The sequence below is a fragment of the Colius striatus genome, chromosome 1 (genome assembly GCF_028858725.1).
Source record: "Colius striatus isolate bColStr4 chromosome 1, bColStr4.1.hap1, whole genome shotgun sequence".
In the NCBI taxonomy this organism is placed as follows: domain Eukaryota; kingdom Metazoa; phylum Chordata; class Aves; order Coliiformes; family Coliidae; genus Colius; species Colius striatus.
In genome coordinates, this window is record NC_084759.1 from 22,866,128 (window position 1) to 22,894,123 (window position 27,996).

Here is a 27,996-nt window from a genome sequence, read left to right on the forward strand (position 1 = left end):
GTCATCCTAAGACTATTTCTCTTGAAAGATTAAATAATTTTAGTTATATAGGAGGAAAGTATAAGAATTCTTATGTATTGAGATATATGCTGCCAAGTTACTCTTAAAAACCTGTGGAAGAAATGAAGAGGAGCCTAGGTGTGTGATCCCTGTTATCTAGGAGGACCCTAAAGCGTGCCTAGTTCTTTCCTTTCTGAAAGACTTACTTTCAATGATACCATTGATTTGATATGTACTATAATCTGCTAAGAGTCTGGATTAAATATAGATTATACGATATTTTTTTGAGGATTACAATGTTAACTTTGTGGCATGTGTATACCAGTCTGAGCTATCAACAGATAAAATATCTTGAACTGTTTGCCTGTCAAAAAATCATCATTGCAGTAGTACAGCTGAAGCTCAGTTCTGGTAAGATCATACTATTTCAATCTGTATGTGTTTCCCCTCTGTCATTCTCCCTACTGGCCATGTGGTAACTCAGTAATGATGAGAGTGCCTCTTTTGAAAAGTTTCCACAGAAAAATAGAGCTGAAAATTACATCTTTGATTAACTCAGCTATTTTTCTGAATCTGTTCTGACTTTTTTATTATTATTACTCATTTTTCCTTGAAAACTTGGGACAGATGAGGAGGATCTATTTCAGGTATTTCAAGAGATTTCCATATTTGTAGAGAAGTTGGTAAAGTTCTGTATACCTTGCTTAAGGAAGACTTGTGAAGGGCTAGTACCTGATAGTAAAGTGCCTCTTTCCTCTACAGTGACCTTTTATAGTCTGGCAGGAATTACTCTCAGACCTTTTAAATTCTCTATATGCTATTCAAAGTGGAAGCCACTCAGGAAGATATTTATTTTGATTGTGTATGTGTTACTAGTTGCATCTGGGTAGAAACTTGTGTCTTGCATAGGAATCTCTCTTTCCTAAGACTGTGTTTTTACCTGCAAGTCAGTAAGTGAAGAAATTGCAACAGTAAAGATGATTTTTTTTTAACAAGTTTCTTCCCAAATGCTCATAAATACTTGCCATGAGGGGTTTTGCCATACTCTAGCTTCAAGGACTGGTAGTTCATGTCTATAGAGCCACTCAGCCTTTCAGGTTGTCTTTCCTTGGTACAGATGAGGAAAGAATGTGTAAATTCTATTTTTTGTGTTTGTGTCATGACAGAGTTAAATATAGTATCTGTCAATATTTGTTCTTTTCTTGTTTCATCTGGTCTGTTTCACTTTGTTTTCAAGACCCAGTTGGAATTACAGTTACATTAGAAATTGTACAAGGCAGGAATTTAATGAAACACTGAGTTCATGAGCTCTTGATGAGCAGCTTGTTGAAGTTGCTAATTAATACAAATAATAGTGAGTTGGTCTGCCAGGGATATGTCTAAGACAAACCAATTTTCTGAAATCATAATCATGTTTCTTCCTTGCCACATCTTAATTTTTTTATTTAGTTATGCAGACAGCTACTGGATAAAACACAGGACAGTGCTTGAAGAAGTGAAGGGTATTTTTCAAATTGAGTGTAGTATCAACTGAAACACATTAAAAACTACTTTGTAAAGTTACATCAGTTTTATGATTATAGCTTGAAGTAGAAACTGAATGGTTTTATTGTTTCTTTCAAACCTTATGGTGGCTTACAGTCTATGTTGTAGAGATATTACTTTTGATATTTGACTGCAACTGCAATAGCTGTCTAAAAGTATATCCTTGAAACATGACAGCACTGTCTTCTGTGGATCTCTGTTAATTTGGAACACTTCTCTTGGTATTATGAATGAATCCAGATATTTTATATAGGCTGTGCATGATGCCCTGTTATGCAGACCTTTAAGTATGGTATAGATGAAGACTTATGGGAATTATTTGGTTACACCTACAATGATGTGTTTTATTTGATGTGTGCAATGCTTAGCAATCACGTCATATGAATATTTGAGAGAAACATGTCAGTATTCTAAGCTGTTTTAAAATAGTTTCAAAAAATTATTATATATAATGATTTACAAATGTCTGGATTTCTTATGAATGACCTAATATGGGATAGTTATCAGCTTCCCAAAAGAACATTTGCCTAGTCCTGATCATGTCTTTCTTGACTACTGACTAACTCAAATTTTTCAAAAGCAGAGTTAGAGAGCAGAGGGAGTTCTGATTGATAATCAGCTAACCATGAGCCAGCAAAGAGTGTGGCCAGCAGGTCAAGGGAGGTTCTGCTCCCCCTCTACTCTGCCCTGGTGAGGCCTCATCTGGAGTCCTGTGTCCAGTTCCAGACTCCTCAGCTCAAGAGGGACAGAGAACTTGTGGAGAGAGCCCAGAGCAGGGCCATCAAGATGATCAGGGGACTGAAACATCTTTCATATGAGGAAAGGCTGTGGAAACTGGGGCTGTTTAGTCTGGAGGAGAAGATACTGTGGGGAGATCTCATTAACATTTATAAATATCTTAAGAGTGGATGTCAGGAGTTTGGGGCATCCATTTTTTCTATAGTAGCTAGCAACAGGACAAGGGGTAATGGGATGATGTTGGAGCACAAAAAGAACATAAGAAAAAAAATATTTCACTGTTCAGGTGAGGGAGCCCTGGCACAGGCTGCCCAGGAAGGGTGTGGAGCCTCCTTGGAGGCCTTCAAGACCTGTCTGGACATGTTCCTATGCGACCTGATCTAGGTGAACCTGCTTCTGCAGGGGGTTAGACTAGGTGATCTCTAAAGGTCCCTTCCAACCCCTATGATTCTATGAATCTAGGAGTTTCCCTCCCCACCTTCACATGTCCATTCAAGTGTTTATCCATAGCCAAGTTAATACTGGGACTTGGCATTTTCCACAAGCACTCCAGATGCTTGTGCCATACATTCAACAGTAGCATGCCTTCCCTGCCTACTGCCTTGCCTGCTGCACTGGCTGCAGATTTAATAACAGATGTGCTGTGCATCCTCTAGTTCCTCTCAGTCATTAGGCTAAAGAAACCAGTGTGGATATTTTCTGTAAAACCTTTTCTTGGATTTTGATGTACAAGTTGGGGGTTTTTGTTGTCCTTGCCCTGTGGGATATGACTTCATTCTGATTTTTGTCATCAACTTTTGAGATGAAGTTCACTCTGCATAGTGTTGTTTCGCTCAGGATTTTTTTTGTTACCTTATGGAATGTGTATTTTGCAATTGTAACTCCAAGATAGCCTTTGGCAACGATCCCTACTTTTTGAATCCCTAAGGAAAATAGGCCACCCTACTGTCAGGATGTAAGAAAGACTTCTGTAGTCCTTGCTTAGGAAGTTTTGAATATTGTAGTTCAGTCGTGCTGCTCTGTTCAATTGGGTTTGGGCCTTTCAGGCCTTTCAAACTCAGTCCTCTGCTACTTTGTTTTAGCTTCCATGTTTCCTCCTGTCCTTTCTTTAAGCAGATAAGTGGGCTGTGGGTTTGTAGAACCCCAGCAGTTTGACTGCCAAGCCCCTGCAAAGGGCGTTTCTTTCTGTTATTTTGAGAGCAAGGCTGTATGTTGCAGTTTCCAGAGAAAGAATAGTGGCTTACGCTGCAATTGTGCAGGTCTCACATCTTGCAGCTAACATGGATTTTGTGATCTATCCTTACTCTGTTTTTTAAGTTCGTTAAGAATACAGACTTTGAACCAAGGAAAGAATTTAAGAGTAGGGGGAGCCTATATCTGTGTTCTCAAGCTAGCTAGAAAATATGCAGCCCTGAGTGCAAGAAGCTCAAAATGTTCATTTTTGCCTACATGAAACATCTGCCCATCAACCCTCAGATGCAGCATCATAAAGAAATAATAGACTCCTAGGTACCTATATTTTATTTTAATGTATGCTCTTTCCTCTGTACTAGAAAAGCATATTTCTTGGTATGCTTTCTTTTGATGTATATTTCTTCTGCTTTTCAGAGAAACTGTTGTCACTTCTACCAGAGTATGTTGTCCCTTATACTATCCATCTTCTAGCTCATGACCCAGATTACGTCAAAGTTCAAGACATTGAACAACTCAAGGACATTAAAGAGTAAGACTACTTGTAACAGTGTTATTCCCAGGATTAAAGCAATGTAATTTTATTCTAAGTGAAATTTTAGTTCATACTGGTAGCCTGATACACTGCCCGGTGCACATAATAGTGGCAGCTATTTCTATAAAATATTGTGGGAAATAGCATATGTGCTTTTTTAGTATTTTGTGTTATCTTATAGAGGGACCTTCGCCTTGAGAAGGGATCTTGTTATCTTACAGTGAGACTTTCATTTCTTTAGGAAAAAGAACTGGTTTCTCAGTTGGACTGGTTCAAGTTCATAATATTAGTAAAACCCAGAGTAAACTACTGTCTCAAATGTGCTTTTTCAAAGAATGTCTTGTGCATTTCTATTTATGAGGAGTATGGCATTTCCCCTTTAGGTGCCTGTGGTTCATACTGGAAATACTGATGGCAAAAAATGAGAACAACAGTCATGCATTTATCAGAAAAATGGTAGAAAATATCAAACAGACTAAGGATGCTCAAGGACCAGATGATCAAAAAATGAATGAAGTAAGTGATGATACTTGATTGGAAATTGCATTTAATTCTGGCCTTTTTCTGGAATTGACTTGGGTTTTGTTTACACACCAACTTTAAAATGTCTTTCAATAGAATTGTGTGTGGGAGATGACACTTTTTGTACTGTAATGGTGATATTTGTTGTAGTTTAGATGACAGTTACTTTGCTTCAGTAAGTGTTCTACATTTGTGAGGCAGTTGTAATAGTTTGTATTCCTTTTCTTTTTGTGTCAGATTATTAAATGCAAACTTAAATGTATGTAAACTAGGTTTTTTGTTTAGATCATTCACTCAAGTGCTTTGTAATATTTATTTTTAAAAGTGCAAGTGTAAGCTTAGTGTAGGAAGAAAACTACATGTGTTAGATGTCTTCAGTGTCTATTGTGTAGTGAATATATCGAACTCTGATCTTGTTTTTGAGGTTCAAAAACATCACATAATGTAGAGATTTGTCACTTTTCTGCTTTTCCCATAGAGAGGAGATTTGTTTGGATGAGTTTTGTCTTTGAAACTATGGAATATGCTCTTCTGAATTGTAGAACATGAAAGCTAGTTCTCGTCAACTGCTGTGCCTGCAATGCTTTTCTCTTTTGCTCCTGTATTTTAGTACTCTGCAGTACACTGTTTAAGGTGCAGGCTAATGTTTAAGTGTTAAGTGTTTAAGTAATCTTAAACATCTGAAGTGTTTAAGATGACTGCTTTTAAACTGAGTTCTTGTAGTTCTGTGCTCAAACGATACTGTCTTTTGTCAAAATTTACAGTAAATTTCTGAAGTGTTATTTACTTTTTAAAATTTTATTTTATTATTTACAGAAACTATACACAGTCTGTGATGTAGCAATGAATATCATTATGTCAAAGAGTACAACATACAGTTTGGAATCTCCTAAAGACCCTGTCCTTCCAGCCAGATATTTTACTCAACCTGACAAGGTATACCATGGCACTTAATTTTTCTTGACATAAGTCTATTTAAACCTTTGTTCATTGTAATTCTTTTTTTTCAATATTTCTTTTAACTTGAGGCATTTTTGCATTATAATGTAGTTGAAAATGTCTGTATTGTGTTTTCATAAAAAATTTATATGTGTGTACACACACTCATACCTCCTTCCCTAATATTGTTGTTCAGGTTTAAAATTCCACAAGCATAAATAATGTAAAGAAAATCTTCCAGTGCTACCTCCAAAATGTATTTATCTTGGTCATTAATTATTACTGGGTTTTATTACTTATTTATTATTGCCTTTTTTTAACTTTTTTTAAAAAAAAAAAAATTTTTTTCTCCCCTCTCATTTCTTTTCAGAACTTCAGTAACACCAAAAACTATCTTCCTCCAGAAATGAAGTCTTTTTTCACTCCTGGAAAGGTATGTGTAGTGTAGGGGTTTGGGGTTTTGATGCTGTTTGTGGTTTTGGGATTTGTGTTTTTAAAGAAAACTAATATGTAGTCAATAAAACACTTCAAGTTTAAGAAAATAGGTTGGTTTTGCCTAAAAGATTTATATACTAAAGGTTAGTAAACAGATAGAAAGAGATAAGTAAAAGGGAAAACTGCTGCTGTTTCTGCTGGATTGTGACGATAGCAGGCAAAGACTGTTGTCTTTAAAAAAGAGAGTAAAAAAAACCTCCATAATATTTGACAGGTTTGCAAAATTATTAAACTTTTTTTTTGCAGAAGACTACAGTATTACATATAAAGTTCTGATATTAAGGATTGTCACATAAAGTTATCTTTGGCAAATCTGAATACCGTTTTGCAGTGTCTTACAAGATAACTGGCTATTCCATGTTGATATTAATTTATTCTTTCTAAATGGGCATTGTATTGAATGGCAGTGTTCTTTCTTCCCTAAATCTAAACCCAGATCTCTTTAGAATAATATAAAAATTTAGTAAAGATAAATTTTGGTTTTTACCTGGGTTAATGTGTCCTGTTCCAGATGACAATAGTACACTCATTTGCTGCCCCACAAAACAAATAAAACCACAGCATCATTACCCTTTTACTTTGCTAATGATGCATTATCGGTGAGTTAGTAGCTTGATTAATAGAGGAAGAATGCAAGTTAGTAAAAAATGCAGATGTAGGAGCATCTTTTGGATTAGAAGTTGAAAGCATTTACTGATTGGAATATATTGTCACTGTATTGCACATTTGAGTATTTTAACTCCAGTAAGAAGTGACACTCTAGTCCATGAAGACACAAATGTTTTAAAAGGAAGTTGTGTGTCTTCCAGTATCTGATCAGTAGTCAACATTAAGTTCTGTTATCCAGTTTTTTACATAAAAGAGACTTGCTAGTTTGTCCCAAATTTAAGTGTACTATGACAATATTAAGAAACATAATTTATGCATCACATAAAATCATAGAATGACAGAATGTTTGTGACTGGAAGGGACCTCTCGAGGTAATCTAGTCCAAAGTCTCTGCTTTCTCAGACTTTTTTTGTGAAAAATCAGACTCATTTTCGTCTTCATGGCCCTTTGATGAACTCCAGTAGCTCCATATCTGTCATACACCCTAACTGAAATTCTTTTAACTCCTAAGGTAGCTTTTACATTATTTGAGATTTCTAGTGCAGGCACTCTAGCTCCTTTGGGGTTTTTTTGTGGTTCTTTGGGATTTTTTGTTTGTTTGTTTTAGAACACACAGCAGACGTGTTTGACCACCAAAAGTTGTCATTTGCATCACCATCATGACACCACCATGAAAGCTGGTCATGGGACTCTTATTTTTAGGAATGGAAGACTACCTTGAGTGAACCTTAGTGAGGTGGATATAGAGCAGGGAACAGTATCAGAGGGGCAGCGAGACTTTTGAGTGTAGGTTCTGTGGTTAGGGAGGAACTGTTAGTCCCTCCATAGTAGGAAGTCCAGTCCAATGTGAATTTGAATAGCTCTCTGATTTTAAGCTTTTTCTGTATTCACTTGTTAAGTAACATTAAGTTGTAAACTAATAGATGTGCGTTCTTAAACTGGATTTTGTTCTTCAAATTTTATTTTTGGAAAGGATATGCTGTTTTTCTTGTACTCAGTGAGAGTGAATCTTTTTGGTGTAAGTGTAAAATTCCCTCAGGCTACAAAAGTATAACCAGCACACCCATGGTGCACAGCTCTGAAAAAGGAACACTCAAAGCTGCTATGATGTGCATGTTGAATTTTTTTTTAGCTGTCACTAACTTGAGACATAGCTAGAATCTAATATTGAAATAGAAAATGAATCATCCTGGATAATGAGAAATGTAAGGAATGGGCTTTAATTCAACATTTTTGTACATGGGAGGTTTGGCATAAAGGTGTATTCTCTTTAGGAGTAACAGAACTCTTCTAGCTCTCTCAAAAGTTAGTATGAAATTGGAGGTATTTGGCATGTCTGAAAGATAATCCACTTAATAACCTGAAGCTCACCATTGTCTGAAAACTTTGGTAAAAGACTAACATTTTAAAAATCTTTATATGAAGTATTAAAATCTTATTCACAGTATTTTAATTTTGAGGTTCTCATTAATCCCTGGTTGAAACTAGTGTGGTTTGCCATTACAGCTAAGCCAGTTTATTGGTTTCTTTGCTGAAAGGGCTCTCCTGCTAATTCTGTCTTGCCAGTACAGCTGCTTCTCTGATCCAAATGGTGAGCCGGTTCAGGCAGCTATAAAAGCAGAAAGCAAACTGCACAAAAGGTGCTGAAGTGGCTTACTGGAAAGTCAGATGAGTACCCAGTACTACCAATGAGAAGAGGAAAGAACGTAAGGGTAGAGAGAAGACGACTGATTTTGGTGATAGCTAACTACTTGATTACAGCTTTGTCAACTTCCCTCTGGTGGCTGTTGTAACTTGCATATAAAAATGCTGATTGCTTTGTGTTAAATTAAAAATATTAATTGCAGAAAGTGAAATCTGAATATTTTAAGCATAGTACATGTTAACAATATCTAAATGTGTAGCTTAAAATAAAGGAAATATATTTTTGGTTTCAGCCCAAAGCAGCCAATGTTCTTGGAGCAGTTAATAAGCCTCTTTCGTCAGCAGGCAAGCAGTCTCAATCCAAATCTTCACGAATGGAAACTGTAAGCAATGCCAGCAGCAGTTCAAATCCAAGCTCTCCAGGAAGGATCAAAGGGAGGTTGGTAGACAACAAAGGAGCTTTGATATTTCACTTATTTGTAATGGAAACTTGGAATATTTCTATAATATGTTCTAAGTGAGAAACAGAATTCTATTATCTTATTTTGAGATGAAGTTGTAGTACCACATTGGTATAACTGAAACCATGAATTTGGCTTTCTAACTCCACAAATAAATTAGCTTTTAAAGTAAAAGTAAGAATGAAATTACGTCCAGAGATGATTGTATTAAGGAAGCTTTTTTTTTTAATATATGTAACTCCCACCCACATAGATATGTGTATACACACACCTACATGTATGTGTATTTGAGTGTGTGTATACATCTGCAGTTCCTAGGATCCTTGTGTAATGTTAGCCCACTGTAATGTTAACAGCACATCATAGACACTGAGGACTGGTAGGCAGTTGTGGCAACCTTATATGACTTAACTCCTCTGGAAATTTGTCCTATACTTTGCAGAGAAACATTTTTGGATTTTGGATTATTTCTGTAATGGAGAGAGGAATGTACTGTAATGTGGCATAAGTAATCTTCTAGTTCTACAGCTTATTTTGTGTCCTTTTTTAGGTTGTTCATTAGTCACTGTATCATCCCGTGTTCATTTTTTAACTGGAAGTCACATTATCACTAATTTTTTTTCACGGATATTTAGAGATTGCATGAGTCCTGCTTAGTATTTTCTCACATTGCTTCAAGCCTGTGAGTAAATGTTATGTTTGGAAATAAAACCTCTCATTTGGTACTTTTGTGACTATTTAATATATAATATTAATTTTAAATGTAATCTTGCATTGTTCTGCGAGAAATACTTCTGAAATCCATGGAAAGCCTACAGAAAGGGTTAGTTCTTACAAGTTATGCTGAATCACACAACAAAATACATTCTTGGATAAAGACAGGTTAGAAACCAGATGTTTCTTTATATCCAGTAAACTGAATCCGAGACCAATACTGTTCTACATCCAGTTCATTTGAAAAATTCTGCACTCACAGCTTAACGTACTCTGTCATCTTCATGATCTCTCCAGTTAATCTAAGTTAAACTGATTAATGTTTTGAGTGGAAATATCAGAGAAGAAAAAAATTCCTGTAGAAGTGATGGTAATGATTCAGTATGGATGGTATTTCCAATTTGGTTTGATTGAATATGTACAGGCAAGATTGCATCTGTTAAGATGATTTTTGATTACATCAGTTATTAGACATTTTATCCTTCTAGGAGTGAGAATGTCTTTCTTGGTCTACATGGTGGCCAGGCCAGGAAGCTAAGAGTTAGTGTATTTGAATACTACATTCATTTCAGCACATAGCATATTTCTTTTCGTTTAAAAAAAAAAAAAAAATTACTTTGATTTAAAAACGCTGCTTCTCCCTACCCCAGGGCAGATTAAATGGAATGACTTGTATATTGGCTGTTGGATATTACCTTTTATCCATGGGTCTTGTGTTTTACATATGCAGGAGATATTATTGTCCACATTTACATATGTAGAAACTGAAATAAAAATGAAATTGCTCCCTAAATAACAAGAGAAAGCTGAGGGATGAACTGGCCTCTGAAATTCAAATCTGCTGTTTTTTCCTCACCATAGGAAAGAGTTGAGCTTTGGCTGGTCTGTCTGTGGGGATCTTTTGGTAGTTGAAAGAGTATGCAAATGTACACAAATGCTCAGGTCTCTTGAAGGCTCTTCTCTTTCAAAAAGCTGCTTATCTCTCTCAGAGAAAAAAGAAAATTCAACTTGGATGATGATTGACACCCTTGTCTTGAGGCTTAGATATTCTAGAATGCGATACGTGGTGGCTATAGTAGCCAGAAAAAGGTTCTTTCAGACACACTGTTCATAGTTTAGGAACAGATATCTTCTGGAGATTGTCGTTCTTAATTTTTTGTTTTAATGATTGCCGACTGTATTATAATAAATGTTTATTCATCCTAGACTTGATAGTACTGAAATGGACCACAGCGAAAATGAGGAATTCACACTATCTTCACCCTTACCAGGGAAGAAAACTGACAAAAGAGACGACTCTGATCTTGTAAGGGTGAGCTGTTTGGTTGCATTGCAGATGTTTCATTTTCAGTCACCAAGACTTTAAAATAAAACTTAATCTATTACTTGATACCATTCAAGAAAACATGCTGAAACGTGAAACTAAGTCGATGTTTTAAACTGCTGGAAAATGTCATCAGAGATGAATTTGAAAATGCAATGAAAAAAAATGTTCAGTTTGTCTGGTTTTCATGTGTACATTGTGTTACCTTTGCATCACACTGACCTCTTCCATAAACTTTCAAGATCTGTTACAATTTGCATATTATTGATAGTATTGACATGGGTAGGTTCTGCTAGAGCTAGGTTGATGAGAATTGGTCCATCATTTGTGTCATTCCTCAGGATTTGTTGATGAAGCACAACATTTGACACGTGGTTTAAGTTGATAGCTTCCTCGGACTTTTGTTTCCCAATATACAGTAGAGATATTAAAAATATGTTCCTGATAGCTTTTGAAGAATTAATTGGATTAGTTTAGGAATGAGCAACTCTACTGGAGCTTTGGGAGATCAATTTAACCTGTCTGAAATTTCTGAGGTTGTAAAAGTCTATCGTACATGGCTTCTTGCTTGTCGTTAGCAAAGTGATAATACCTCATTACCGTGTTGATGCATTATAATTCACATCTTTTCTTATACTGTCCCTTCAGTGGTGCTGAGGCATGTTCTTTTCCAGCCAGATGTTTGCCTTTCAACAGCTGTTAGAAATTGCAACTGTTTGGTTATCTAGAATAGCAAGAGGGTGTCATGATTTAGACATTGGATTTAGACATTCAAGGAAGTTAGCTGAATAGCCATATGGATTCTGTTTTCTTGCATGCAACTCGTATTGCAGTGGAGGCAGGAAAGGGCTTGGTTTTGAATGCCAGGTATCACAAGTAGAAATTTAAACATGATTTAGAGGATGTCTGATTGCACGTAACAACAGACTTGTAAGGCAGAGTGATCTACCTAATGGTACTTGTGGACAAGTACAATTCATCTATGGTGTGAAACAGACTTAGTGATTAACAAGCACATTACCTATAATGTTAGAACAGTGGACCCCAAGGGAGAGCATAATGGTGTCATTGTTGTGCTCTTTTAGCATGTCAGGATTGCTCAGGAGGAATTACGTGTGTCACTATCCAGAGAGAGCTTTTAGTGAGTGACCACCAACCAAGGTCTTAGAAAGTGGTAGCCTTGTCCTTTATAGTTCTTACTGATGGATTTCTGTATTTCTCTGGTTCCCAGTGAAGTTGCAAAAAAGTATTTGGACTCAGATGCAGTGACTTAATATGTTAATAAACAGGCTAAATACTGTCTTAAGCAGTATTTACACCTGTGTCAGGATAGAGAAAAACAAGCCACCAAAGAAAATAATTGTACCATAATTTGAAGAGCACTTCAAATAATGATTTTACATACCACTAGTATATTTCAGTTCTCTGTGCCCTAATAACAGTTGTCAGTCTGCAAATGTTGTAATATTTGGGATGTGCGTGAAAAAGTAATAATACAAGATCAGATTTGTTACAGATGGATTTTCTAGATTGCATTAAGTTTTTCCTGTACCTAATGTCACTGCTGTTTTATTCTCTTTTTTTGCTATCTCTGACGGTTCTCTATCCCCCGTTATGTCAGTCTGTTGCATTTTTCTAGGTTGCTCAGCACATAAGCTACTGACTAGTAAAAATGTCCTGGAGTGTTGCTTTTCTTGAAGTGTAAATAACCATCTTATGCTGTGATATCTCGTGGGATAAGCAACCCCATTTCTAACAAAACCAGAAAAATCAGGAATCTCTTGCCAAAAAAACTCAGCTCCACTTCTGATGGTTCCTAGGTTCTGTAAACCTTGACAAGTCTGAGAGTTTATACAACTGTGGGCATACAATTCATGCTTAGAAGCCTTAGGTTGAATATGTAACTGACAAAGCTAAGTGATAAAGCAAGTAGGGTTCAGTATTTTGAGTCCTTTTGAGGGCATTTGTATTTCAAGCAAGCAGCTTAAGGTCATTGATTCAGAACTCATTTTTGGAGCTGGGGAGCAGATTATTGTGACTATTATGAGCATGAACCCAGAAGCAGAATTTTAATTGGGGAGCCAAAAATACATACGTTAAAGATGTCACTATTTAGATGTTTGTCCAGTTTACATAGATCACCATGTGAATTCTAAGGTTGTGGGACAGTGTTTCTCCTGAGGGAGGAACTTGGCGACAACTAGTTACCTGATAAAAGTAGGTAATGGCAGATACAGTCACTGCAAAAGCAAATAGAACAGGATTTAATGTCAATGGTCTGTATTAACAGTTTTGTCATTGAAGTCAGGAACTGGCAAGAGATGTCGTCATTGTTCAAACTCCAAAAAACCAAAATTTTTCAAGTGTAATTCTTTGTCCTTCAATATATTTTACTTTTTTCCCTCATATCCTTTATAGCTTTTCTGCATTTCTTGACCAGGATTTATGGATAAATATGTGTCACAAGGGAGATGTGAAGGAAGAAAGCCCCATTCAATCTGGTTTTAAGTGGCATAACAGATATTATGTAGATTAAATTGCTACGTGGCAAATATTAACAAATTAGTGTTTTTATGTGTTGAGTGATTTTAGCTTCAAATAACCATTGTTATGAAACTGTGAGATACTGTAAATATTTGGACTTTCGGAGCATGAAATTGTCCAAAATGAAATAGTCATGGTCTTCATGATATGGTAGGCGGGTAAATGTTGAGTCTTAGTGCAGCTCTGAGAGTAGTGCTTCAGCAATAACAATAATTCCTGTGCTTCCTTTTACCATTACAAATTCAGGTTGCCCACTGTCCTCTGTATTTGAGCTTTGTCACTGCCAGCGTGGGAGCCAGGCATAAGCACACTGAAGCCACAAGCTGGCAGTTCCCATCCTGTATTTATATTTTTCTATTGATAAAAATGCAGTTAATGGATATTCTAGCCATTGTGTTTGACATAGCTGAGCATACAAATGTGGAATACATACTTCAGTATTTTAACTGCTCACCTTTGAAATAATCTGTCTCTGCTGCCTTTTATTTTATATGAAGGGATGTGTTTACAATTTTGCAAAGTTTTTTAAAGGGGTATGGTAGACAATCTTAGTAGACAGCTTGTGTAACTTGAAGACTGCTTTGTAGCAGAGGGAAGCTTCTGTAGCTTTTGCATATGTGACAGCTTAGTATGGCAGTTTAATTCTTTAATTTAAGATGTAATCTTACCTTTTCAGTCGGAGATGGAGAAGCCTAGAGGAAGGAAGAAAGCAGCTATCACAGATTCGGAGGAGAAGCTAAGCATAGATGACATGAATAAACTGGGTCAAGAGCAGAAACTCCGAGGTAGTCAACGGGTAAGGAAGAGACCTGCAGTCGTTTCAGAATCTGATGAAACGCAATGGCAAGAGGAAAAAAGGCTAAAAGAAGATGTAATAGAAAGTGAAGATGAGCAGAACAGTCCACCAAAGAAAGGAGGGAGAAGAGGACGCCCTCCCAAAGCAAATAATGGGGGAACACCAAAGGAAGAACCAGTGGCCAAATCATCAAAAAGGAGCAAAAAAAAACAACTGCCAGCAGCTGCAGCAGAAGAGGAGGAGGAGGAAGAAGAAAGGCAAACTGAAAATATCGAACAAAAACCAAAAGGCAGGCAAAATAGGACAGCGAAAAGAACACAGCAGAGGTAAGCGTGTCATCTTTAAAGCTGCATATTTTATCCTTGGACATTAGTTATAATTTGATACTTTGCAATTTGGGTCTTCCTCAAAACAGAGCAGAACCATCTGAAACTAGTACAGTTGAATCATCACAGTCTACGCCACAGAAAAGACGAGGAAGGTCATCAAACACACCACCATCACAGCAAAAAAAAGTGTAAGTGGTGAATATTTTCTAAATTTGTGCTTAGTGAAAATTTAAAAATATGCCTCTGTGCCCCCAAACAATCATTAAGTGAAAATATTTCAGAATAATTGACAGTTAAGAAAATAAATGGCCATTGTTATTTCTAAAATGTTTTCCCTAGCTGCCTCTCCTAGAGCATCTCAAACCAGAGCAAGAAGCTATGAGTAAAGTTAATATGCTCAGGTGGCATATCCATAGCTTTGCTCTTGTAGGACAAGACTCAGTAACACACTTGAGGGCCCTGAAGACAAGACTTTGTTAAGATTTCAAGGAGTGAAAAATGGTCCCCTTTGTTTTGGAGGGGGAGGAAGAATCAAATTGTTACTGTGGTGAAACAGTATTGTGGAGAATTAAGTTTATTCTGATTCTCTTTAAATGGATGTTTGCTTTACTTTCTAAGTTGTGGCTACCTGTTATCCACTTGAACCATTTCTAAAAGACTAAAATGTGCTATAATCTATGAAGGATAGTAGCTCTTGAAAATTCTGAGGCGTTTTAAGCTCTGAAATAAACTCTGTGGATAGCTACTTTTTCTTGTGCCTGCTGTAGGAAATAGCAGGTATATCTGACACCAGTGGTGCTGTCCACTTGTGCACCTCTGCTTTACACACTGCATATAGATGTACAGAGAGGCAGTCTGCCACAGAACAGACTTGAAAGATGCTCTTCCAGAACCTTGTGGTAAATTCCTTAGTGTGCTGCTTGCGCTGATCTTCAGTTTGGCATTTTCCATTTCTGTTTTTCTAGCTTCTGAGCTTAGTTAGCATTATGTGGGTCTTCCTCTTGCAGTTTACTGTACCAATCCACCTGGCCCTGCAGATTTCCCACACTGGAGAGCTTTGCTCTGTCAAGCTTGAACCCTCAATTCCAATTCTAATTTCACACTGGATGGCACGTTCTAGCGTTTTGCACACAGAGTACCCCAACCTTTCCAGTGTTGTGTTTCCCTGCCTCAGGTCAGATCTCTCCTGCTCCTTCACTGTAACCAGAAACACAGGTCCCAACACTGTCTTGTTTACTACAGAAGTCCCTGCTACATGTGCAGTGGAAGAAGAGTTAGAAACTGCTACTGCCATGCAGGGAAGACACACCAACAAGTTATTGTTGGTTGATGTGCTATGGTGGTATTTGTCAAAGATGTCCTTCAGCAAATACTTAAGTAGTTTCTTGTTCACTTCTCAGTGAAACTAGTGAACTCAACGTGTTTCTGTACCCTGTTTTAAACAGAAAGTAAACTGTATCAGGGCACATGATCAATAACAGGCATAGTTCTTGTTCATAGGTACGTACATTTTTCCAAACATGAGGAGCCCAAGTAATTTGTTTCAGGATTCAGAGCTGTTTGGTCTATTCTAGACTTAATTGAAAACCAATGTTGTGTGTATTTTTAATTTTTTTTATCAAATTATCCAAATTCTGATAGTCTTTTTTTCTAAATCTGCCAGAAAAGGTAATTCTTCAGTTTTCAAAGTGCATTGTAGTCAGACCTTTCTTCTACATGTCTCCAGCAGGGACTTTAGGGAACTGAAGAGAGCTGATAGACTGAGCAGCACTGTGTACCACAAGACGGACTATATTTAATCCAAATGCTTAAAGCTTTCTAGGCTCCTTGGAGATGGATTTGACATTAGAATTCGGGATGTAACCTGTAAGGTGATAGTGTAGAACCTATTTCTGATAGCTAATTGGGTTACCAATTAGAACATGTGATACAGATCATTTTTGTAATATATGAAAAGATGCACCTAGCTTGGGAATTCTCCTGTTTTTCAATTCTCTTGCTTCTGTCAGTCTTGGAAGATTCGATTTTTATTGTTTATCAAAGGATGTCGTGTTGGTTGGCGCTGAAACCCCCTGCTATAATTACTATATGCATTTCAGAGATTTTATTTTGTACAGGTTTTAGTGTGATTCTTGAGACTGAAAATTCCTGCTGACAGCATGGTTTTGTGCTGTCAGAGGATGTGTTTGATGCTATTTCAGATGTGTATGCTACTCACTGAAGACTGAAGAGTGTGTGTGTTTGTGAAACAGTGTCCAGTTTAATTTACTCCCAAAAGCCACCTAGTTTGGGTGTACCAAGACCCAGGTCAATTCAGTGATTTGATACTGAACTGTGCTAATGAGCCAAGCAAAAATGGTGAGGTGGGTGCAGCTGTGTAGCTTGGGTTACATACCTCATTGACTTTTTAAGGTGTAGGGAGGACTAGTTCCCATATTGAGTGGGTGCCTTTTCCTTGTGGTTCATCTCCCTAACATGGACAATTTAAGATATTGTTGACTGATTTTTCTTGATTGTCCTGATTTAAGGTGTTGTTATCCTGATTATCTTAGCATAAGCTAGCTTGCAAGATGAGCATTTAGGTTCTTAAGTGTTAATTTTGTAACTAGCAACATGTCTTCTTCTAGGTCTGTAAAAACATAGATGCAGTTACTGAAATTCTGTTGTGTATAAACTCCTATATAGAAGTCGAGGACATCTATTAATGGAATTGAAGGAGAAAGAACCCCAGGGATTCATTCTGTGTCTGGCTTTTCTTGTTGTCTGCTTCCTGTTGTATCAGCCTTCTTTGCCCTGTATTCTAGTACTGAAGAGAAAAACCTGTTGTGTCTGTAGAGGCAAAAATTACTCCATTTTGTACTCCTAACCCTCTGTCTTGGGAGATTTTGGTTTTCAAATGCTGTTGTGCAGCCTCCTAGTTCCACTTCTGTTGCACGTGTGGATGAACTAGATGGGTACATAAGACAGAACTATCATATAAAATAAAATCTGAAGGCTGCTGTTCTTGTAAAGTAGAAGGTTTTCTCTCATCTTTTACACATGTGCAGACTCACGTACTGTCAAATTGATCTTTGTTTCCCTTCTGATTGTAGCCGTGCAGGACGTTCCAAACAAGCATCCAGTAAAGAGAATGAGTCCAGTGAAGAGATGGACGTATTTCAGAGTAGTTCACCTGTCAGTGATGACATTCCCCAGGAAGAAGTAACAGAAGAAGAGGAAGTTTCCACAATCAATGTAAGAGAAATGCCTAAAATTTTCTTTGTGAGTCTTTGTGGTTGTTTTCTGTGTATTGATGTTCAGAGAATTACTGCTCTTCCTCTTAGAATTTATTAACCGTCCTCCTTTAAAATGAATGAGGTGGTTGTCAGCTACTACTGCTGTGTAGTGGCTCTGCACTGTAGCTTCCCAGAGAAGCTGCGTTTCTTAGAAAATGTCAGGTTTTATCGAGCATCTTAAGTTTTCTGTTCTATATAGCTTTTTGTTATCTGTCTGCCTGAGTCGTGTAGTTCCCTCATAGGAAATATTTTTCAGGTAACTCATGCTCATTCTTCTCAGCTAGATAATAGTGGGTAATGTTTCTTTACACAAAACAGGAACACAAAATGAATGGTACTGGAAAACAAATATGGAATCTTGGAACAGAATCATTAAACCAGTTTCTTCCTCCTACCAGCATATGTAAATACTTTAAGTTTATTTTTATATTTTTCACACAAATCCATTAGCAAAGTTAGTAGCAATACTGAAAATATAACTGGATGCCTTCACACTTAGAATGGTAGGGGTTGGAAGGGACCTTTAGAGATCATCTAGTCTAACCCCCCTGCAGAAGCAGGTTCACCTAGATCAGGTCACATAGGAACATGTCCAGGCAGGTCTTGAAGACCTCCAAGGAAGGAGACTCCACAACCTCTCTGGGCAGCCTGGACATAACTGATGATTGGAGCGTCTGAGTATATGAAAACCCTGAAAAAGGAAACTGGATTATTTTTGAATGATTGAGGGATTAAGGCTCAGTAACATCCAAATTACATCCTAGTCATTGACTGAGATTTGTAGCTGTGACAGAATGAATAATGAATGACACTGTATGTAGTTACTGAAAAATCATTGTGAGACTAAGCTTTTTTTCCATTATAAAATAGATTTGTTCTTTATTTAAAAGGTTTTTTTACAGAAAAGACCCTTACACTGCTCTTTCTCCAAACAGGTCCGTCGCAGAACTTCCAAAAGGGAGAGGCGATGAGTGAGCGTGTAGTTATCAGCCTTCCAGGTGAAAGCTTTGAAGAATGCTTTTAATATAAAGCTTGAGACTGAATGAAGCTGTTAGTGCACAAATGGGGTTGCTGAAAGACAGACAAAAACCTATTTTACTGTTAATGCCCCTGCATTTGCAGTCCCTAAGTCACAAGCTTTAGCCACACACACGTTGATATCATTAACTGTGGATTTTTGTGAAGTGTAATGTGCGCTGGCTTTGTAGACATACGAACTAAAGAAGAAAACTGTAAATAGGTCTTTTTTTAATGTTTCTGACTTCTAAAGTGCTTGTATAGCTTTTATCTGCGGCTTTAAACTGACAGTACCCCACTGTTTATTGGATCTATTGATATAAAAAAGAACAGTTCGTTGAAAATTGATCTCAAGCAATATCTGTCAGTGTTCGTATTTGTACTCTTGTTGACATTTAACTGTGAAAAGGAATTCAGTTGAACAAATAGTGCTACTTTCTTTTGCCGCTATTTGTTGAGAAGAAGAAGAAAACAAAACGTCTGTTTCCTTCCCGAATCTAACCTAGTGTTTACTTTCAGGCACCTACCTATCATCAGAGGTGCTAAAGTACTTTCTTTTGCAGTTGAACAATGTTGGATAGAATAATACAAGAGAAATTGTGAAAGAAGTTGTTTTACTTGGTTTACACCTCAGTATTGATGCCAGAGTTTTCTGGACTTCTAGTGGCATTGAAAATTCAAAAAGGATTTAAAATATTTTAATTTTAAAAGTGTGCTATTAAATAATGTACTGAATACCCTACCCATTTCATCTTCCCCATCAGTTTTTATTAATCTACTGTATCAATAAAATTCTGTAACTGAGTTTTTAATAGTCTAGTATGTTAATGTGTATAGATATTTCCTTCTGAACATGATGTTCACAAAGAGCAAATTATTACTACATTATAATACGAAATCTGATATATAAACAGTAGTGAAAATACAGTTCTTATTACAATGTAAAGTTAATCACAAAGAAAAATTTTATTGATGCAGTGTGTCTTTATAAAGCTGTTCTTGAGAGCCAAGTGTTTTGTATTTTATAGTGAAGTTGCATGTTTATGAAAAATGTGCTGAAAATGGGATGTAATGTTTTTTTGGAAACTCGTATCTAGCAGTAGTATATGGTAGGTTGCCTCATGAGAGAACCTTTTATTGAGAGTTTATTGTACCTTTTTGTTTTGAGCCAAATTTTTTTTGGTATGAAGAGCTAAGTTTTTGTTTGATAACCAGCTGTTGATTATGGCAGTCAAGATATTCAAGAGTTGAATGAAACTCCGTTTTTATTTTGTGCTACCATAGAGAGGTTGGGTTTTTTGTTTTTTGTTTTTTTTAATAATCTACAAAAAAAAAAAATAGAATCAAAATACTTAAAGCAGTATCCTGTATGCAGTTTTACAGTTTACAAACTGTGTCTTTGAACCAAAATGTATAGGTTACTACACTATGCTTAGCCAAGCACATTTTTTCAGGTGCTGTTCTCCCTCTGGTTCCCCACAGTTGACAACATGTGAAAAAATAAATTCCTCAGTTAAGAAAACTTTATCTTATATAATGATGGAGCATTTTGGTATAATCCATCGAGAAATAAGTTCAAGTTGCAAGGTGACCTGTAAACATTAGAGGAAAGGATAATACTAAGTCACAGATTCACCGATTTCTGAACTACAAGATCACTAGTAATGAAGCATTTAGGAATTTCTTATTTTGCTTTTTTTTGTTACCAATCAAAAAAAGTATTATAAACAATTAGATTATTCCCCTGACCCTCCAGTATTCAGCTTTCCAACATTTATACCTATACATATGAGGGAAATGCTGCCTAAAAAGGCAATTATGGTTGATTTGAATTAACTTTGAAATAGTTGGCACAACGGAACTGGCTTACTTACGCTTCAGCACTGCAAATGCAAGTTGTTGGGGTTTTTTTAATGGTATAAAATGATTGAAAGCTAGCTTTATATTTTCCTCTTTGACAGAATTGCACTGAAAACATTTATGGAAGATGTACCTTTAATTCCATTTTATACAGAAATATGAAAAATTGATGCTGAAACTGCTGCAGACTCTTGAGGCTTTATGTGCATAAACATGGTTAGGTTAAACTTCATCAAATATTGATGCACATTACTGATCATAATGTTTAATGTACATTTAAACTATAGTTTTGCAATTTAAATGTTGATTTCTTGGGTTATAATGTGTAATTCATTATTTCTTGAGAAATAGGCACAGCAAATATTTCATTCTTATATTCAAACCTCCTCTAAGTTCATTCTCATCTCATAAAGAAAATGAATATTTTATGTACTAACATTTTGAGATCTGCGTACAGTAGCTACAGTAGAGTATAATTATGTATAAAAGATAAATTGCTAACATTCAGTTAGCATGCTCTTCTGCAATGATAATGTTAAGTTTATAAAAATGTACTGTATTACATTAAAAGATCAAATTGAACTCACTGTAACAAGTTCCAGTATGGAGTTTTTGTGAGATTACAGAAGTATCTTGCTGTACTTTGCAGCAAATTGAGCTTGTGTTACATTTCCTTTTCTTGCTGCAGTGCAACAGGAAACTTTCAGTGATCTGTAGTTCATATGCAAAATACAAACAGTGATTGTAAGCTTGATACTAGTGTTTAAGAATAATACAATCTGATTTCAGAAGCATGGAATTTTTTGCTTGTCACCAACTAAGCTAATTAATATTTAGGGCTAGCTAATCCACTGATGGGAAGGAAACATGAAATTGCTTGAAAGTTCTAGTGTGAGTACACACTAGATACTCACTAGCGTGAGTATCCACCTAGGATAATCTATAACCCTGTATTAACTGTACTTGACTCTGCCAGCTTACTTTATTTTCTAGCAAGATTGAACCCTTTTTCAAACATTTGGACATTTGCTGTTTTGACATTTTGATCTCTGTGAACAGGTACATTAGAATTTACAAAAAAGCGTTCGTATTAAAGACATTTCCACTGAAAATGAATATGCTCAATTTGTGAGTAACTTGCAAAAAACTTAGGCCTGAAGATGAAGTACTTCATTTTAGCATAGCATTTGTCATCTGCTAGTCTAAAAAAAAACCCAAATCACCAAACTTCATACAGAGGTGTGTGTTCCACTTTCTTCTTCTTTTTTTCCTTGTGTAGGTTTTGGTAGATTATCAAAGTATCTCCTTTTGTGAGTGCATACAATAGATTTTGGATCCTCCGAGTTTATGTCCCTGTGGTTCTGTGGGGTTATTTCTTCAATGCATTTGTCCAGTGCAAATACAAGCACAAAACAAGAACATGGATATATTGAATATTCCAACAGTTGTCCACACTGGGCACATAATGAAAAGAGCATACTTGTATGTTAAAACTGTATACCCCAGACATACAAAATACTGAGGTTGTGGATGGAAATAATTTTAAGACTTGGTTGTGTTTAAATATGTGTATGTGTTGTAGAGATTGATACATCTCCATCTCGCCAAGGTAGGTGCAGCACCTGTTTTACAAAGGATTTTTTGAAGGAATGTGTTCAGCTATAGCACAGTGTTTGCTCACAGCAGCCTGTCTACAAACACGTGGTTAAGAGGAGCTGGCCATCCGACTAGTCTGATGGGTCTGATGACCAAAACGTTACAATTCCCCTGACCAAGACACTCTGTCCAGTCATCCATCAGGTGGAGCAGAAGAACCAGAACACATCCTCATTTCCAGTTATACTCACAGAGTTGCCATTCCAGTCTTTACATCTTTGTTGGATGTTGCCTTTAAAAAAGATGTTTACTAATTTGGGTGTGATTTCCTAATGCTGACAGAAGTGACTTTTGTTCCACAGAGTAAGCAGACGTCCTACTGTGTCAGTAAGTTTGTCCCACATGCTTAGGACATTCATTCCGTACAGTACAGCTGCTGGTATTTTGTTGCTTGTGGAAAAGTAAGAAGATGAATGTTGGCAACTGATCCAGAGATACAGAAAAAAACCCGCATCTAATTTGCTTTTAAGTTCTTTAAGTTCTACTGGCCACAAGATATGATCTCTGCACAGAGTTCACCCTGTGCTGTTGCATTTGTGTAGGTAGAATGAACGGTGTCACACAGTGCATATATGCAGTAACAAAGACGTTTCATGCTTGCATTTTTTTTCAGTGCCTCACTACAGTCATTATGTGGTTTTTAGCAGCACTTTAATACCTATAGTGAAGATGTATATGGTACACTCTTTTGAGACAACAGCATCGGCTTCTGTCCATGTGAGAAGGAAGACAGTCTCTCAAGTTCAGTTTACTACCCCTGCAAATCAGTAGTTCAGTAATCATGTGATAAGGTGGAATTTGTTTCCCTATTTCATTTCTTTGGAGGGTGGTTAACACCTTAGGAGGTGTTTTATTTTGGTAGCCATGTTTGTGATGCTTGTGTCCTACCTCACAAGGAATGCAGTATTTTGCTAATCAAAGCAGTATTATTGAATAAGCTGCCTGCTTACTTGGAAGTAAGATGATGATGATGATTATTATCATTATTAAAAATTTCAGTTCTCAGATTTGTTATATGATTCTGAACAGGTCTAGAGAGCTGAAGGTTTCAGATACTAGTTTCTGTAAGACTTTCAGTATTGTTGCATTTTATTAACTTTCTGTAGATAGAAGACAATTGCTCTATTATGACATGCAGTATAAGAGAACATGTGAACTTAATGACAGTATAAGTAATAGTAACTTCTGTTGGTATTGTAATGTAAAAGAATGTGTTAGTGAAGCATTCTTGCCCTAAAAAGCTGTTTCTTTAATAGGTTGAGAAGACGCGCTGATAAAGTCTAACAGCTCTCTTTTAAAGTCACTTTGAAATAGTCTGCTTTGGTACAGCTGGTGTTTTGGTAGATATATTTTAAGCTTTACAGGTTTCTGTATTCCTTGTAGTATGTTACCATTCAGCAAAATTAAATTCTTGTAAACTAAAGGTATTTTGAAGAACAGAAGAGTTTTTAAGCCATATTTAATAAAACAATAAGGTGTTCATTTTGAACAGTGGGTTTATTTTTTAATAGGTGTAACTCTAGATGCAGTAACATATTACATGAACCTGATGTACACCAACATTTCTCTGGAGCCTTTGACCTGCAACATACTGAAAGGCAGCAGAAACCGCCTTTGTTTTCCCCTGTTGTCCTTCCATAAACATATCAAAAGACAAGAGCTGGAGCAGGAAGGGAAAGGGGAAAAAAAAGGACAGTTTTCCTTTCTGTTTTTCTTCTGCTTTTTCTATGTGGTTTAGGGGATGGAAAAACAAAGGTGTAAGGAGGTATATTGGGTAAAAAGTGAGATACTAGAAATGTGTGAATTTGAAAGGTGCTAGAGAAATAAGTAAATGGTAGGGATAACAGACAAGTGAGATGGGAAAGCAGGTACTTGATATTGGATGATTAGTGATGGGAGTGTTTTGTTAAAGATTAAAAGCCTAGGTGAGGGAAATTGTTAGTGGTATTATCGTTATTAATATTTAAGAGAGGAGAACAGAGGGTATTTTGCTTTCTTTGATTTGGAGGAGGGGTTGAAGTGTTGAAATACATGTAAAACCGTGCACAGACTTGAGACTAGTGCCTAGAGTGTGTTTATGGAAAGAGGGTCACAGGTGCTGCTGAGGGCAAATGTCATTAGTAAGGAATGTGGAATAGTTAGGCAAAAGAGGATTCTAACGTCCATAGGTAGGAAGATAAGGTTAAGGCAGCATCCATTTAAACGTAACATTGAAAACGAGGCAACAGAGATGCCAAGATGTGAGCCACCTGGAAACAAGAGCTCTCAAAGCTGCCTAACAGTAACAGTCTTCCCAGGTGCACACTGCAGATAGCAGTACATAACCATCAGTGATGACATCTCCCATGGTGCCTCTCATTAAGTCTTTCAACGTAGCTTCTTTTTTTTTAGTAGCTTTTTGTGAAACCCTGATGGGCTGGTCTTTCCTACTAATTTCAATATACCTTCTTAGCAGCCTGGGATGGTCGTCCACTTCCCTTGCATATAGATGTTCTTTTCTATAGGACAGTGTGTGTCTTAAGCCCAGTTATTGCTGCTTTTCATTCCCTTCAGTGGGCCTCAACCTGATGGGTTTCCAAATCTTCCTTGTTTTCAGCACTGGCTCAGTCAGTGGGTGACTGGAACAGACTCCCAGGGAAGTGGTCGCAGCAGCAGCCCGCCTGTCAGTGTTCAAGGAGTGTCTGGACAATGCTCTTAGTTATATGGTTTAGTTTTAGGCAGTCAGCAAGGAGCAGGGAGTTGGACTCTGATCCTTAAGGATGCCTTCCAACCTGAGATATTCCATGATTCTTAGTGCAGGCATTGTGCTGCTGATTTCACAGCCATCAAGTGAGACAGAACCAGTCATCAGACTGCTACTCAACTGTAGTGTGTGCTGGAAAACGTATACAAGTTCTGTGGTTGAACTAGAGAAGTAGTAGTTATACTGCTGCTACATTTTGATGCCTCAGTTTCCCAGTATCTAGGGAACTGAGCTCCTTCCAACATTATAGTACTTCTCCAACATTAAAAACCTGTCTTCCAATATTTAGCCTTTGTTGTCCAATGAAATAGCAAGTATGGGCTCCCCAGAAGCTTCTCTATGCTCCCAAACACAAAACAGAGTATAAAGCAAAAGGAGGAATAACTTTGAAGGAGTCTGGCAGAAGTTCAGTTCCCTTCTTACTGTTTGTATTAGGGAAGAAGCAAGCCTTTGGTAGGAACGTGAAAGAAAATGATTACAGAAGGGAAGAGGAAGTTTTGACAAACCATTTTCTTGTATTCATGGAAAGAATGGGAAAAGTTACTTAAAATTAATCTTGTTTTCTTCTGAAGTTGCTCTGCTACTCTTATTTATTTTTTTTTAATAACTCTGGTATTGAATATCAGATCAGTATCCATTGCCTGCTTCCCTTTTTTGTAGTTATCCAAAATAAGCAAGTGAGAGATGGCCATAGTCACTTCGTGCTACCATATTTAGTTTAGATAAAGTACTCGATATATCAGAAGAACATTTTAAATCCATACTTAATTCATTCATTTGTTCAAAACTTGTGACTCTTGCGACTTCTTTGCTTTTATGCTGCTGTTTCATGTTGAGCTTGGAACATAGATCTTAATTTAATTGGCTCTTTTAGCCCAACTTGCATAAACAGAAAACAATACAAAAGAAAACTGAATAAAAATAGAAAGTATTAATAGTGTAGAGTGCATAGTGTGGTCCTGCTACATACCAAAGCCTTCACTGCAGAAAGATCTTGCATGTTGTTCAGCCTCAAATACTTGTTTTCAGTGTAAACCAGTTGTTTCTCTTGAAGCCTGTGGAGTTGTAAAAAAGCTTGCAAAAGTCATGCACACACACTTACCCTGTCTGTTGTTTAGAGATACAAATACTTGGCATAAAGCAGCAAAATGAAAGTGGAACTTCAAATTCGGTGTATATAGAATCATAGAATGGTAGGGATTGGAAGGGAACTTTATAGATGATCTTGTCCAACCCCCCTGCAGAAGCAGGTCCACCTAGATCAGGTAGTATACGTAGAATTGCTAACATTTTGTTTCTGGCTACGTAGATGCACATTTGCTCAAAGAACTTATTGCTTAAGGTTGGACAAGGTTTGTGCAGTCTCCAGGAAGCTACAACTACTCCATTTTTCCTCACCTGCTGTGTAAGTTGGTATGGGCAGTGTGCCTGATGCCATGTTTGTTTCTTCACATTTCCTGATGAGAGAGTTTTTTGTGTCCCATTTGTCTACTGATTAGCAACTGACTTGTCCCATTAGCAACTGATTCCCACTTGATAACTACTTTATCAGGGCCTCTTGTGTCTAGGTGGGCCTAGGCACTTTCCAGTTCTCAGAAGAAAGGACCTTCTCCTTTGTTAGCACTAAAGATAGGGAACATTCTTCTGAATTTAACCTCAACCATATCATTGTAATGCCAATGTGCCCTGAGATCTCTCAGCTTATGCAGGACCTATAGAGGCACAGCAGCTTACAAAAACGAGTCTTCTCTGACCTGCTGGAGGTCACTGGTGACTTTGCTTCTGTACCTGAGGAAACAGTATCATTACTACAGTTCCTTTCCTCTGCAAGAAAAGTAGTCCTTACTACTGAAGTCATCCCTGTTTAGGACCCGCCACTCTATTTAAATTCAAGACTGATGAGGACTTTTAAAGCTGTGGTGGTGTAGCCCTGGCTGGATGCCAGGTGTCCTTGACTGAATCATTCTATTAGTCCTCCTCCTGAGCTGGACAGGAGAGAGAGATGTGACAAAGGGCTCATGAGTTATCTTGACATGGTGATCACTGAGAAATTAGCATCATGGGCAAAACAGACTCAACCTGGTGAGAATTGTTTTGATTTATTAAGAAACAATCAGAGTAGGGAAATGAGAGATAAAAGCTAAATCACCTCTCCCAACTCCTCCCTTCTTCATGAGTTTCTACCCCCTCTCTTGCAGGGAGAAGGGGAATGGTGGTTATGGCCAGTTCATCACAGATGGACTTTGCCACTGCTTCTTATGGGGAGACCTTCTCACACTTCCCAGTGCTACAGTGTGGAGTCTTTCCTGCGGAGGAGAGTCCTCCACAGACTGCCCAACGTGAGTCTCATCCATGGGGGAAACAGTCCTTCTGGAACAAACTGCTCCAGTGTGAGTCCCCACAGGGTCCCAAGTCCTGACAGCAAACCTGCTGCAGTGTGGGCTCCTCTCTCCATGGGTTCCCAGGTTCTGCCAGGAACTTGCTCCAGTGTGGGCTTCCCACAGGGTCACAGTGTCCCTTGGGCACCCACCCGCTCTGGCATGGGGTCCTCCTCGGGCTGCAGGTGCATCTCTGCTGCCCCGTGGCCTCACCATGGGCTGCACCACACGCTGCAGGGGAACCTCTGCTCCGGTGCCCAGACAGCTCTTCCCCTCCTTCTCCACTGACCTTGGTGTCTGTGGAGATGTTGTTCTCACATTGTCATTCCTGTCTGCTGCTGTTGCAGTTCAGCAACTACACAGCAACTTCTTCCCCTTTTCCAGCATGTTAATCACAGAGGTTTTACCTCTGTTGGTAATTGGCTCAGCCTTGGTCAGTGGTGGGTCCATCTCAGAGCTGACTGGCACTGGCCCTGTCACATACAGGGGAAGCTTCTGGCAGCTGTTTTTTTTAAAGAAGCCACCCCTGTAGCCCCCAACTACCAAAACCTGGCCATATAAACCCACTATAAAAGCTAATAGATTGCTTAATCTTCATTTTTCTGACTTGTAATTAATTTAAATGTGGGTTCTAAATAGCTTACCATGTGTTTGTGCATGCCTGTATAGATCTGCGTGTCT

The 27,996-nt window shown here is 37.5% G+C and overlaps 1 protein-coding gene across 4 annotated transcripts in view; it reads left to right on the forward strand.

Moving 5' to 3' along the window:
• PDS5B (PDS5 cohesin associated factor B) overlaps positions 1-27,996 on the forward strand; it is a 136,326-nt gene that overhangs the window by 95,729 nt on the left and 12,601 nt on the right. Inside the window, exons 26-35 of one of the 4 annotated variants that reach the window (XR_009818494.1) lie at positions 3,892-4,006; positions 4,393-4,525; positions 5,348-5,467; positions 5,841-5,903; positions 8,512-8,657; positions 10,600-10,705; positions 13,938-14,383; positions 14,473-14,574; positions 17,479-17,620; positions 18,597-22,521. Coding sequence is in view for 3 of the 4 variants with exons in the window: in XM_061993678.1 (XP_061849662.1) it covers positions 3,892-4,006; positions 4,393-4,525; positions 5,348-5,467; positions 5,841-5,903; positions 8,512-8,657; positions 10,600-10,705; positions 13,938-14,383; positions 14,473-14,574; positions 17,479-17,620; positions 18,597-18,632 (1,409 nt within the window). In the remaining variant the exon portion in view is untranslated. Of the gene's footprint in view, positions 1-3,891; positions 4,007-4,392; positions 4,526-5,347; positions 5,468-5,840; positions 5,904-8,511; positions 8,658-10,599; positions 10,706-13,937; positions 14,384-14,472; positions 14,575-17,478; positions 17,621-18,596; positions 22,690-27,996 lie in introns of those variants that run through there. The other 3 variants (XM_061993678.1, XM_061993690.1, XM_061993696.1) reach the window with 3 other exon arrangements.